The sequence below is a fragment of the Pollicipes pollicipes genome, unplaced genomic scaffold, assembly GCF_011947565.3.
Source record: "Pollicipes pollicipes isolate AB1234 unplaced genomic scaffold, Ppol_2.1 Scaffold_4881;HRSCAF=5763_pilon_pilon_pilon, whole genome shotgun sequence".
Lineage (NCBI taxonomy): Eukaryota > Metazoa > Arthropoda > Thecostraca > Pollicipedomorpha > Pollicipedidae > Pollicipes > Pollicipes pollicipes.
In genome coordinates, this window is record NW_023596576.1 from 17,012,005 (window position 1) to 17,026,627 (window position 14,623).

The following is a 14,623-nucleotide window of genomic DNA, read 5'->3' on the forward strand; positions in this document are numbered from 1 at the left end:
GGTAGAACGGCACAAACAGCGCAAAATGGAGACAGCTATATGGAACTTAACTGATAAGCTTCGTGTACTTCGTTCGGCCTCTGATTTTCCGGTGTCACCAAGAGGAACGTCCCATGACTGAGCTGATCGAAGCACGTAGCTTTGTGTCCGGTAATAGAGGTTTTAAGCAACAAACTAAAAATCTGGTCCACCTCGTGGCGAGGCTGATCACAAAACCCATACGAAAGACTTATCTACAACAAAACACAATCAAATTCCGCCTGAGCACTGAGACCGCCGACGGTTCTAATGCCGGCAAAATGCTACCAATGACGTAAATCCTTATGCCATGGAAGACGTACAAAGATGCAAGCATTCCGTACGAATGCCACGCAACGCACACCGCACAGATCAAAGTTACACTGCCAGTACAACGCTGAGACTTTCCTCGGACGGTGGCAGCCTCATCTGCGGCCTGCCGCGCTGTCTGCGCTACCGCCCGAGCGCCGGCACGGCTCGACTACTCGGCGAACAGGAGGTAGCCCTTGATCCGCGGCGGCAGTGGCAGCCGCTCGATGGTGCGCTCGGCGTCTGGCAGCGGCAGCCGGAGCAGCGCGCTGCGGCAGAGCGCGCGCAGCGGCAGCACCGAGCGCGCCGCCTCCGCCAGCCGGCGGCGCACCTCGCCTTCGCCTATCGCCGCCCACAGCCGCTCACAGGTGAACAGAGGCTGCCGCTCGGGCCGCGCGCCGGCCGCCAGCAGCAAATCGAGCGCAGCGCTGGCGTTGGCGCGCGCCGCCTCGAACAGCGGCGTACGACCGAGCACGTCAGCGGCACCGGGTGCCGCGCCGTGCACCAGCAGCAGGCGTACCAGGTCGGCGTGTCCGCCGGCCGCCGCCAGCTGCAGCGCGCTCTGGCCGCGCGTCGTGAGCGAGCGCGGGTCGGCGCCGGCGCGCAGCAGCACAGCCGCCGTGCGCCGCAGGCCGGAGAGCAGCGCCAGGTGCAGCGGCGTGCAGCCGGCGGCGCCCGTGCGCGCCTCCAGCGACGCGCCGTCCAGCACCAGCTCGTGCGCCAGCCAGTCGAGGTCGTCGTCCGGCCAGGCGCAGAGCAGGTGGAGGGCCGACTCGCCGGCGCGCGACAGTGTGCGCGCCTCGGCGCCGTGGCGCAGCAGCAGCAGCGCCGCTTCGCCGTGGCCGCCGGCGCAGGCCAGCATGAGCGCCGTGCGGCCGGCGCCGTCCGGCCAGCAGACCTCGGCCCGCGCCTGCACCAGCAGCCGCACGATCTCTGCCGAGCGACGGACGGTCAGCGGGCAGCGGGCAGCGGGCAGCGCGGCGCGGCGCGGCGCGGCGCGGCGCCGCCAGCCACTCTGTATCCGCATAACAGCCACACGAACGCCGGCGGTTCGGGAAGGAGGCTTATGGAGAGAGTGGTGCCACCTATGGAGGTCTATTGCCATATTGAAGGTCCCCACGGTGCGCGTAAATAGGTGTCAGCGTACACGTGAATGACAGGTGAGATGCACCGCGACAACTTAAGCAAATACTGAAAACGATACTAGGTAGCAACAATATAACTTGCGCATCATTTGGATCGCATTTCAAATGTGGAACAGCTGATCAGAGATTAAAAGATGTAAGGTTGAAAGATTATGATCGATCACAGAACAGACAATTGAAAGATGCCAACCAAATTGCCGCATGACACTGTGGCTAGGGACTTGCGTCACAACACGTGTCTTGTTTTTACAATTTGGGGGACTTTTTGGGCGAAGGATCCTGTTGTGTTCCCTACGGCCCCGTGGCAAGCCACTGTCGTGATTATTTAAAGAGAGCAGGCCACCTTTTTGTTCTTTTCAATTATCGTTAGATCAGACTTGTCCGATTTCGTGGCCAATGCAAGCTGTCTCGAGATCTTTCTAAATAAGTCAGAATTTCGATTTCAAGATATTGCTTTGGGTCATGGTGTTACGGTCGAGGGCAAAGTCGAACGATGGCTATATTCCCTAATCACATTGCCGGGATTGAAAAACTGCTGAAAGCAGTCGCATGGTCGCATGGCCGCCTCACTATTCCCTCCCCATTTTAGAAAAAAGAGATGAGTAAATCGTGTCTGATGGATCTGACCGCTTTGAAATATTTGGTACCCCGCTTCAACTTTACAAAGCTGCTGCTGCTTCGGGCTTGGGTTCTCCCGTTGGTCCTGCTCAGTACCGAGGCTGGTACATTTACGGTACCAGGGTGTGTCAGCTGACTTTACAGAGCCGCGATAGCCAACAAGGGCAACCTCGCTGCGACGACACTCCATGGACAACTGGTGTTACCACACATCCCTACCACGTTAAGTTTTCACACAACATCGTTATCCGTGAGAACTCGTCCCTTATCGCCTGGTTTTGAGCGGGCAAACAAATACGTGTTCAAATAAAGTCCGTTTGAAACGTTTACACCGGTTGATTGTAGCGCTCTTTGCTACTCCGCGTCCCGCGGTCCGCCTAAACGACTATCCGCAAAACAACCCCACAAGTACTTCGACGCCGACGGCAGCTCCCAGCCATTCCCCACAGCCGCCGGCCGTCGGCGCGCTCACCCAACGAGCCGTTTTCGGCCGCCACGTGCAGCGGCGTGCGCGTGAAGGCGTCACGCGTGTTGGGGCTGGCGCCGTGACGAAGGAGCAGCCGCGTCACGCCGACGCGCTGGCTGTAGGCGGCGCTGTGCAGCGGGCTCGAGCCGCCTGAGTCCGGCTGGCTGACCGAGCAGCCGCGGGAGATCAGCAGCTGCACTGCGGGGCAGAGGCGCGTCAGACGGTCCGGCCTGGTTCACCGGCAGACGGTCAGATCAGCAGCTGCACTGCGGGGCAGAGACGCGTCAGACGGTCCGGCCTGCTCCACCGGCAGACGGCCAGATCAGCCGCTGCATTGCGGGATACAGGGGACAATCAGAGAGCCCACCCGGCTCTACCCACAAATGGTCATACTGCGGCGGTTCCGTGCACAGTCCGGTAGTTGGATCTGTAGACCATCTCGCAAGAGCCAGCAGAGTATGAAAGCAGTAGCCAACTGATAACTGATGTCGAACTGAATGACGGCATTAGCAACCCTCAGTCACTGGTTACACCTGGCAGAAGTAACTTTCACCCCAAAACGCTCATGCACAGTCATTTCTGTAGGCATCTGGGTTTGAATAAGTTAATGTAGTAGCAATACTTCCTTGCTGGCGAACGGACAGGCCCTACACCCTTGCAAGGAGCACGTCTGTTAATTGAATTGAAGCGGCTTTCCAATCGAATGAGTTTGGGACGCCTAGCCTGTCCGCATTCTGCCAGAAAAAGCACTAGACCACCTCCCCCACACACTGCCCGGCCAGACTGCTGCCTCGCCTGCTCCAGACAGTCTCCCCCCATCGTTACCTGTCTGACCTGATTCAGCCCCCCCCCCCTCCCCACTCTTAGCATCCGGCCTGGCGGCAGGTTTGTTCCATTTCAGACCACCTGCTCCTTCCCTCACTCTCGGACCAGGCAGCCTGTTTTCTCCCTACCTCAGACCACCTGTATTCCCCTCCCCTCCCCCTCCCCGTCTAACCAGGCAGGGCACTGTTTGCACCGGCCTGAGACCACGTGGACCGCGCCCGGGCCCGCCCACGCCCTGGCCGCGCCCAGCGAGGGCCGGAGCAGCCAGGCGCGCCACTCACCGATCTCCGTTCGGCCGCGCTCGATGCACAGACTGAGCGCCGGCTGGAACTTGGAGCCGCAGTTGAAGCGGTGGTCGCAGTCGAGGCCCTCCTCCAGCGCCTGCGCCGCGCGCGACTGGTCGTTGCTGTTGATGGCGATCAGCATCTGGGTCGGCAGCAGCCAGGCCTCCGCCATGGGGTCCATGTTGAGCAGATCGGCCATGGCGAGCGGACGGGCGGCAGGGCGGCGGCGGGGTCCGAGCCGCACCACCTTGCACGGGCGACGTTAGCTCACGCGTCCAGTTGGTGTAGCAGATCTGCTGAAGAAAGTAGATTTCAGTGGGCAAATAAGGAAACGTCGAGCGAAAAAAGTCCATCGAAAAAGGGTGAGCGAAAAAGAAAAAAGGCGAACGAAAGAAGTTGACAGGGATCAAAGTCAAAGAGGAAAAAGTCGGAAGGACAAAAATCAAAGGACAAAGAGTAAGAATGGATAAAAGTTGACAGGGACAGAAGTCCGAATCAGAAAAAAATGGCAAGAGATAAAAGCCGACAGGGATAGAGGTCAGATAACAAAGCAATTTAACAAACAAATATTCGAAACTAATTAAAATGCATTTGGATAACAGTAAGCAAGAAGGAAGTGGAGTGAATTTAAGACAGGGCAGTCTTGATGATTTGGACCTGGCATGAAAGCGAATGTTGGCGGCTGCTCCCTGATGTGCCCGCGAATGTAATGGGTTTCACCATCTCGCACCCCGAGCCATCTAATTTCGACACGGCCGCGTTCACCCAGCAAACGCTCCTCGCAGGAAGCGAGTCTTCGAGCCTTTACGGCCGAACCATGCGGAGCGGACCCTCTTGGATCCTTCATTCCGGCTGGTTATTTCATAGCCCCACCCCCTGGTTCTTGGATCCTACAGGCTGTTTTGCAAACAGCACCGTGGTTCCTGGTCCTCACTGATTCTTGTGCAAAAATATGGGTCCCTGGTTCCCAATGGTTCCTACACGAACGCCAGCATCTAGCTTCCGGTTTCCACCAATTTTCCACAAACACAAGTCCTTGGTTCCCTGGTTCCCACCAGTTCTTTAAGAAACGCCAGGCTGTGGTTGTGTTCCCACTGGTGTTTTGGTTTTTGTTGGTGTAGCGCCTTCCAATCTTTTATCCCCTTCAAATGTTATCCCTTTGGACGTCTTTGCGATTTGACCTTTTTCCCTGTCAGCTTTTTGTGACTTTTTGTCCCTCGACGTTTTCCGATGTAACTTCATTGTTCGATTTTCCATTCAACTTCTTGTGCGAGCATCGTGTGGATCCTGTTCGATCGGACTCGTGTTCTTGCATTACTACAATCTTGTATACGCATAGCCTTTCCGCTTGATTAAGGAGGAAAACGAGAAACATACAACGCGAAACGTCGACGTTGAAGCGCGAGGCACACAACTGTGAAAAGGCAGCACATCACGGTTCGAAACCGGGCCCAGGTCCCCAAAGACCGTGCTTCGGACTGGAAATGGATAAACACATTTGATGGAAGACAGGGTAGACAATCCTCCTGGCCAAAGCGCGGGTCAGTGCCCGCAGCCGGTCGCGCGCGCTCGGGTGCCAACGATGGGTCCGTCCGCGGTGGGGCAGTTCCATGGATTTGCATTAGATTTTCGCCACCAGATCAGATAAATACGTGAAACAAATTGCACGGCGTGGATATAGATCATTGGGCGATCCTGACACTATCCGAATCGTAACGCTGTCCTGCCCAGTAGTCGATCTGGAAGTGGCCACTGACACAGTTCTCAAAACTGGTCTCAAAACAGCATGCTGCGGTCTTGACTGGACGATACTGGGCCTGGGGCGTACGCGGGACTTCACAATAGGGAGGACACAACTCAGTGTCTTTCTGAAAACCTAGTATAACGCGCCGCGTTCGCGCCTGCTTGTCGTAAAATCAAATTATTTGTTTCGACATACGTTTACTTGTGTACCCGGATTTTAACTGACTACGTGAAGTATTGTCAACTGTCCACGTTGAGTCACACATATAAATATATGCCATGAATTTGATAAGGCCGGGTAGGGGACGTGTCCTCGCGGCACCATGTGCGTACGCACCTTGATTGGACCATAAAAACTAAACGGGCGTATATTCAAGTACGGTACTAGTTCGATCAGTACCCACCCGGCATTTTCCACACTTCGTAATACTGCGGACAGTCAAGAACGACACGAATAATCACCAAGTCATTGATTTCGTCAAGTTAAGTTACCTGCTCTGGCTGGACCAGCCGCCAGTGAGTTTTCAGGCAACGTGATTTGTGATTTCCAACGTGAACATTGATCAGACCCATCGGGTAAAGTTCCCAAAGGTGTCTTACCTTATCTGGCATGGGTTTTAGTCTCCACGCACGGGACTAATTGTTTAAACCTCGCGCCTGTTAACCCGCGCTCATCTCGCGCAACACGACGCTCTTTACCTGGCGTCGACCTACCCGCAGTCAGCACCAAGCGGGCGGGTATGGAATCACGGCGTAAATAGGATACCGATACCGGTACTGCTCGGAGGAAATAGGATGAAAGCGCTGATACCGAACCTGTTGACGGGCGTACCAGTGAGCCCTGCGTGGATGTGACGGATTACGATTACCCAGCATTTCATCATCTCACGCTGAATACCGCGCTAGAGCCGCCCGCTCGGGGATTGTGTGCGTCAGACGAACCAGATACATCGCCGCTGAACACTGCGCTAGAGCCGCCCGCTCGGGGATTGCGTGCGTCAGACGAACCAGGTATATCGCCGCTGAACACTGCGCTAGAGCCGCCCGCTCGGGGACTGCGTGCGTCAGACGAACCAGATACATCGCCGCTGAACACTGCGCTAGAGCCGCCCGCTCGGGGATTGCGTGCGTCAAACGAGCCAGGTATATCGCCGCTGAACACTGCGCTAGAGCCGCCCGCTTGGGGATTGCGTGCGTCGGACGAACCAGATACATCGCCGCTGAACACTGCGCTAGAGCCGCCCGCTCGGGGACTGCGTGCGTCAGACGAACCAGATACATCGCCGCTGAACACTGCGCTAGAGCCGCCCGCTCGGGGATTGCGTGCGTCAAACGAGCCAGGTATATCGCTGCTGAACACTGCGCAACAGCCGCCCGCTCGGGGATTGCGTGCGTCAGACGAGCTAGATACATCGCCGCTGAACACTGCGCTAGAGCCGCCCGCTCGGGGATCGCGTGCGTCAGACGAACCAGATACATCGCCGCTGAACACTGCGCTAGAGCCGCCCGCTCGGGGATCGCGTGCGTCAGACGAGCCAGGTACATCGCCGCTGAACACTGCGCTAGAGCCGCCCGCTCGGGGATTGCGTGCGTCAGACGAGCCAGTACATCGCCGCTGAACACTGCGCTAGAGCCGCCCGCTCGGGGATTGCGTGCGTCAGACGAGCCAGATACATCGCCGCTGAACACTGCGCTAGAGCCGCCCGCTCGGGGATTGCGTGCGTCAAACGAACCAGATACATCGCCGCTGAACACTGCGCTACAGCCGCCCGCTCGGGGATTGCGTGCGTCAAACGAGCCAGATATATCGCCGCGTGACGGTGACCGGCGGCTCGGCGCCCACGCCGTCCTTAAGCGTGGTACGGCTCCGTGCGCTCCCGGCCGCTTGCGGGCAAGTGCGCTTCAAGTTGACGGAAGTGAAATGAACGCGTTTTGTAGGTACATTACCGCCCATAGGTGGTGTCAGGAACCTAAATTTCTAAATGATGTAACGCAGCTTCGCTCGTTAGCTTTTAACTTTGGTAGTTATCCAGCTTAACACGTCTGTGTTAACCACTGCGCATCTGAGATACCAGAGGTACAGGGTTTGATTCCTCGCGGTGCCCGCATTTCCTGCCAGGGTGAGAAGCAGGCGACGCCATATAGTCTCAGCAGCTGGGTGCGTCGTAAATCCCCAATGACGACATGCGACGAAATGCGCAGAATGTAAAATCGATGCATTATGACAACAACCACGACAAATGAAAAGACCAGGGGATTTTGGCATGAACTCTCCAGTCAACACACCACCCACCCTCCACATTTCACTCCATTCGAACTCCACACGTAGGCACTCGTCCGCACTCTGCACACTGTTCGCCCATTTATCCCGTCTGCACCCAAACACGCCCGCCCGAACCGCGGCGGCCGGTTCACGGCCGGCCGGAAGCCGTACTGAAGCTGGCCGCTCACCTGCTGGCGCCGGGCGATCTGCTCGCGCCGCCGTCCGCCGGCGTCAGCGTCCTGGGCGGGGTCGCGCCGCACCCCTCCCGCCGCCGTCAGGGCGGTCGAGCGCGCTCTATTTCGGTGCCGCGGGGTGGCGGGGTACACCGCGGCGAGCGTGCGCCGTTCTGTCACGAGCGGCCGCGGTGCACCCGCCGCCGCGGCGTGTTTACTGCCGTCCGCGGCCAGCCGCCCGCGCCGCAGCAAGCTCAAAGTCAAGGTCGGCCGGCAAAAACCGCCGGCGTCTGCCACTCGGGTGACGTCACTACCGGGCTATCACCGGGCGCGCTTGCCGCCTGGATGATGACACGTCGTCAGATCTCACCGCACGGCGCCTGATGGGAAGTCACGGTCATGTCGCCGGCGATGGCGGCGGCGCCGGCCGCGGAAGTCCGGCCACCGCACATGCCGTGCCACTCGCACAAAGGGGACGAGGGGGACGCGCGGCACACGCGAGGCGAACGAGGGGAGGGAATGGCCGGCGGCAGCGCTGTTCCACCTCGCCAGCGATCGATGCTGATGTGGCTGCCGCCGCATGGCGTTCACATGGCGGCTGGAGTGTTCCAAACCTGACAGCGAGACCTTTACGTGCTTTCAAAAATGCAGTCCATTTGAAAAGTGCTTTCAAAAATGCAGTTCAGAAAAATGCCTTTCATTTCAAGACGAAGTGAGAGCTGCATCAACTAGAGCCCAAATATAACAGCCACGATATCGGTTCTGCACATCATAGCACACATGTTGGGGGATGAACGACTTCCAGGTATGCTACTTACAGGGAGTAAGCTAAGCTAAGGAAAGGTATGACTAACGGACAGAACAGTAAGCTACTTACAGGGAGTAAGCTAAGCTAAGGTAAGGTATGACTAAAGAACAGAGGGAAAGGATAACGAGAACAAACCAGGTTGGAATCCTGGATGGAACGGAATGAAGAGTTATAACAAACGAGCAATGACGACACTGGAATGTACCCAATGGTTTAGTGAGAAAATCTGAAATGTGCGAGCCTTGTGGGATGCTGCACATGTGGTGAACACGATCATTTCATTTCTGCTGCACCATGCTGCACCGCAGCCCGCACGCATTCTCCTCCTCTCATCCTGCCGCGCAGAATCCCTCATCAAATAACAGGCATTACCAGTCGAATACGGCACGTCAGGAGATTGTCGCACGCAGCCGCGCAGTCGCCCCGTACACCTTCCGTATCACTAATCCCCTGACGCGAATCTGCGGACCAGGTGAAGGATAACACCAAACTGTGTGCTTGGCGACATGGATTAAGTCACGTCCCAATCCTTCGGTCGTCTAGATCGTCGACACGCGCGATTTGCTCCCGTTTCTGCACTCCACATCACTAATGATCTGTCGTTTGGTCAAGGCATCGTAAATCGTCGATCTATCTAGTCGTACTCTGATGTGATTTAAACGATACGCTTACTTGACTTGGACTGATTGGGATTTATTCACACAAAGTTTTCTACCGAGTCTCCGACAACTTGTTTAGATGAATTCGCCATATTCAACATTTTCTGTTTGTTGGTACGCATGCACACTATACGGAGTCTCGAAAAGTAGACGCTCAAGCTATATGTTGCGAGCAGATTAGTGGTGTACGTCGTCCAATAAGTACACGCTCACCCGTCACCAACGTTTCTGCTCTCAATAACAGGTACTTCGTCGAAAGACTGTGTGCTCGAAAAAGCGATGCGAAGAAAATTTTGCATCACGAAAAACAGTAAGAAGAAATATGACACAACAAACGGTGCACATGTAAAAATGCGAAGCGAGGAAAAGCGTATGCGAAGTAATGCGATGCAAACAAATGTGTGTGCAAGGAAAGGCGATGCTACGAATTACGAAACGAAAAAATGCGTGTGCGGTGAAATGCGATACAAACTTCGCGTAAATCTGAAATATGAAGGTACGTATTTACGGTACATGGTAAATTTACGGAAGGTACGATAAATGTAAATGTATTTTTTTCATTTCATGCGTCCATCTGTGGTGAACACAGTGAACAAAATCTAGCTGAATGGACAAATTTACCCTGTTCTACTCTTGAACCCAGCTAGACCTTGCCATATAGCATCACAACATGGCAGCCCCGCGCCAGCCCGACGGCTTTGGCAGTTTGCCGGTTGGCCTTCCGCGATGGCGCACGTAAGTTGTTTGGCACACGACGCACACATCTTTGGCGCATTGGCCGAGTGTCAGGTGACTTACTAGCTGAGACACGAGATGGCAGCCCGAAAGTTAGCAGTTTAGAGCTCTAACTTTTTTATTTCACTTCTCAGGTTCAAGGGAATTTGCCTAACCAAAGAACCATTTCTGAATCAATGACGCAGAGGTGTGCGATGACGTGGAATTGTCGTGTTTGTGGCATTTTCTTTGTGTTGTATTTCTAGTTTTGTCTTTATGCAGCAACAACTGCATACAATTTGGCATTTTGGCCAAAATTAGGCCCTATGGATGAAGAAAACACGGCGGTGATGCTTCTGATGCGGGTCACGTCTTATCCATACGTCAAGACTTAGTTTCAGGCTGTGAACAAAATGTCAAGGCCGAAATAGTCCCCTCATTGACGCATTTAAACCGTTTATTAGAGCTCTTCTTTATGTTACCTGGTCGTCCCTCACGTTGCGATATTGTTCATAGTTTTGACTTTAACATGGGTCTAGTGTGAGACCGGTACAAGCAGCGACGGTATCGACACATACTGCGCACGCTTCTACGTACCTCCAGGGCGCGGTGTGGTCACGCTCCCATCGCAGCAAGTCAAATTGTTCAGCTGTTCCGCACTGACTTTGCTTAAAAAGTACAGCTGTTAGGAATGACATTGACGTCGCCGCTCAATAAGCGAAGCAGCATGATGGAAGGACTTTATTGGTGAGTCCATCATTGTGCATTGCAATGACTTTCGCGGTTAGTAGCCTCTGGTGGCAAAAGTGTGAGACAAGATATACCAAATTAACAAAAAGAAATTAGGATTTTTTAGAAGAACTGCACTCGGCTGCTAATAGACCGATGTGAAGCATGTGAAATATTTTTGCCAGATTGCAGCGTTGAGGATTCAGCGTGATCTTTGCCAGATTCACCGTCATTACTGGGGTCAGAAAATTTTCCATCGCTGGCCCGATCTCGGCATGATCTTGTGTCGTTGCATCGAGCCTAGCGGACCTGCGCAGTATTTGTCGGAAACCCCAAACAACCTCCATCCAACGTCGAATACGCTCCAGAGAGACGTGTTCTACTGGACTCCTAACATGTTGCTATCATGTATGCTTAAGTAACACGGAGAGCACTGAATTCCTCTAGTTACTCGCTGCAGACGTGATGACGTAGAAATGACGAAATCATGATCATGGCCGCCACGCCAAACTGGTCTGCGCGCCTTCGGCCAGGGAGGGGGGGGGGGGGGGGGGCTGGGACGTCGTCTGTTGGTTCCCGGTAGAGCTGCTCTGCACGGAATCTCTGGAAGTCCCGTCCGCCCGGCGTTGCCCAAGCAGTGACCTCGCTGGAAGTTCGCCGCGCGGGAAGACCGATACGGCGCGGTTCCGTCGGCACACGTCACAGCACGTGTTCTAGCTTAAAGTGCTACATGTGCTCCAAACTTTTGGAATTACAAAAAAACTCCAAAGGTTGCTTTCGAAATTGGACGGGCAGGACTAAATTTGGGCTGAACAGGGCAGGGATTATTCGTGGGACAGCCGACATCATTCTGTCGTATTGCAGATTGGCATGCATCTAACCTTATCCAATGCAAATACACATGACTTACCCACGATCACGTCTTTGTTTTAATTCGATTCGAGCGAAGAAATAGGGTGGCAAAAGTAATGACTGGGTCATTGGTCCCAATAGCAGACAGTAGTTATTAGATAAACAAATTTTGAACTTCAGAAAACGAGAACTTCCAGAAGACGACGCCTCTGGTTCCGGCTGGCAGCATCGTGTACGCATGCACCATTTTTTACATGCACGTGTACATGTACAAATGCATACCATGTAGCTAAGTTGCTACATGTGTCGGAATTACGTCGAAAACTCTCGGCTCAGCCTTGTGCTTGGAACACCCCTTAGCACGGTACCGCGTGCGCTGGTTGTTGGGGTTTGGGAGCCTGAATGACTGCATCGATGTTCTTCGTAAGTAATGCCACAATATATTTGGGATGGGTCATCAAGCCATTTCGGCTTGGCCCTCTGTGTTTCCAGCAGCTCTGATTACAACACCGGGTTGCTGGTATTACAATGTGTGAGCGTAACGTATTGAGTACTCATCACGTTCTTCAAATGTGGCAGATTCAGTTAAGTTTCGTAGCATTTCCTGTCTTGGTTTGGTCCAAATGGCCTTAGGTTTTTGGATGTGTTCGATCTTATGCACTTGTGCTAGTTATTATTGCTAGAAACGTCGCGCAATCTGTTTATACATTCCAAGGATTAATTACTTTTTCCCCGCAACCAGGACCTGCTGAAGTCAGCTCCACACAGAATAATAATTCATGATAATGAAACGCCACTAAACGCCTTGATATCCCCCCAGCTTTTGACGCCTGCGGGAGACAACGCCTGAGAGTGAGCTTCCACGACAACAACAGAACCCCAACCGAACACAAAAACGCTATTGTATACGTAGCTATAGCCAAATACCGGTTTCTCGGACCCATGGAGGTCAATGGCCGCTGTATCCGAGGAAGATAAACGGACACGAACCGAGAGGCAGCCGCACGGACGGGCGCTGCTCGGTGACATATATCTAGTCGCCAGGAAGTCTAGCAGCCACAACGCAACCGATGATGATAATCTTCCTAACGAGCAAACTTGTACGACTGTCGGGTGCTCCTATTTGTGCCGGCGCTTATGCCGACGTTTGTCGTCAAAATCTAGGTATGTGGGCCACTCAGTCCGCCGCCCTGACCTATCTCACGCGAGGAGGGAGCATCACAATGCCGACAATAAACGTGCCAGTAGTTCGAAGCCAGGTACTTTTGCTGCCCTATAAGTTCTGCCCTTACCTTTACACGAGTAACATTCACAAGTCACTTACAGCGCTGTGAATTGGCTCCAAGGAGCATTTCGTTCAAGCTCAGCCGGGGTATGTCAGCGGAAAAACCGTCGGCGTGAGCGAGAACCAGGCCGACAGTGCACACGGTACGTACCGCTCCACGAGCCGTTGCGGCCTATTTGGCCGACCGTCGCCGATCCCGCCGCGCCGAACACCGCGCCGGAACACCGGCGCACGCCTGGCGCACTCCTCAACTGTCCAGCACACCCACGAGAATGCGCGCGCTCCGTCAGCGAGCAGCGGCCGGCGGCCTGGTGTCACGGGAGCCGCGGCCGGCGGGCGCGCGGCCGGCGCTCGTCGCTGGCGTCAGCTGACGGCGGCCGGCTGCGTCGGCCGCCGCGGCTGAGGGCGGCCACCGCCCGCCGGCCGGCGCGCTGCAGCCGCGGTGAAGGACAACGTCGGGTCAACGGCCGAAACGAGGCCGCAGGCCGCCGCCGGCCTACACTCGACGCCGGGAACGAAGTAGCGCGAGCGGAGACGCGCCTCACATAGCCGCGGCAGACCGACCCAGTTCCAGCTAGTCTGTTGTTGTTTGCTGGCGGTGTTGTCTTGAGACAGCGCAGCCACTGGGCGATACTTGGCAGATCCGGTTGTGCGAGAACCGAGAACACGTAGATCCACAACAATTTAACTACCTTTTTCATCCTTTCCACATGCCATGAGAACCGTTTTGTATCGTCTTGGCGTCAGGCAACTGACCGGCGTTGAGTAAGTGCATCACATTTTAAAAGGTAGTGTCGTCGTGCCCCACATCGGGGACCGATCAACACTATACGCATCTTTTGACATACGTCCTGATTTGCGACGGTTCTACCATGTCAAGATGTTGATTAAGATCGAAGTCGTTGACCCGAGATCATTTTGTTATCTTTCCTCGCGTGATTTGTGAATGTAGAGACTATCTGTACGATTCCCACCCTTGGCAGTGTCACGGGAACATGCCAAGATTGTAGGAAGTAGACCGTTCGTTCAAATGTGATGCCCATATCTCGGGTCGCATCTGACGTTGATTAGTATCAATATCCCCGTGCATATAGTTTATTCGGTTCATTTTATTTCCAAATGCGATAAACGATATAGCATAAATAGAAACAAAGGCCTGGCACATAAGCTATAAGACTTAGATCTGGCCACGTCTCCCAAAAGAAGAACCAAACAGAAAGCAACCGCCGGACATGCCATTCTAATAACGAGCCACCGCCATTCGCCAGCCGCAGCCAGCACCTCCGCCTTCGCCTCATGTCGCAGTTTTAACGCTTTAATGATGCAGTTCTGGAAGCACGCATAGCTCGCCGTGGTTACCTCCTCGCACTTCAAGGCTTGAATGCCCTGCCCATGCCTTTCCTGGCATTTAACACGAGGTCGGGTGGGGGGGGGGGGGGGGCGGTAAATTGACCCTCGAAGGTTTTTCCAAAATGGTTTCCGAACGCCGTGGCGTAGCCGCGCCAAACTTTGCATGGCTGTAGAAAATTGAATAGCAAATCGTTTTGGTGCAACAAGTTTAGATGTACCTTGTAAGGTCACTGACCTATGGCAGGTCAAAGTTAGGTCATGGTTTCAGCGAAGTCAAGTTCTAGGGAATCGTTCGATCTGATGCAACAACGGAGTGTTAGACGAAGCCATACATCTCTAAGGTGTTTTGTTAGGAAACACAGCAATTGAATGGGCAAATTAC

At 54.5% G+C, this 14,623-nt stretch overlaps 1 protein-coding gene across 1 annotated transcript; it reads right to left on the reverse strand.

The window, feature by feature from the left end:
• Positions 1-499: 499 nt before the first annotated feature.
• LOC119100053 (poly [ADP-ribose] polymerase tankyrase-1) lies at positions 500-13,219 on the reverse strand. The gene is made up of 6 exons (XM_037223168.1): positions 13,043-13,219; positions 3,663-3,958; positions 2,563-2,754; positions 1,236-1,260; positions 793-887; positions 500-570 (listed from the first exon to the last, which is right to left on the reverse strand). Exons 2-6 carry the CDS (start codon positions 3,862-3,864, stop codon positions 500-502), a joined length of 585 nt encoding a protein of 194 aa, XP_037079063.1. The 5' UTR covers positions 3,865-3,958; positions 13,043-13,219.
• Between the last annotated feature and the right edge of the window lie 1,404 nt (positions 13,220-14,623).

Bases quoted from the DNA above. Each gene is read 5' to 3' on its own strand.
- LOC119100053 (XM_037223168.1), bottom strand. From the start codon at position 3,864: ATGGCCGATCTGCTCAACATGGACCCCATGGCGGAGGCCTGGCTGCTG. The intron at 2,755-3,662 runs GTGAGTGGCGCG...TCTGCCCCGCAG, and splicing joins GCGCGGCCGAACGGAGATCG to TGCAGCTGCTGATCTCCCGC. The intron at 1,261-2,562 runs GTGAGCGCGCCG...GTCGCTCGGCAG, and splicing joins GGCCGAAAACGGCTCGTTGG to AGATCGTGCGGCTGCTGGTG.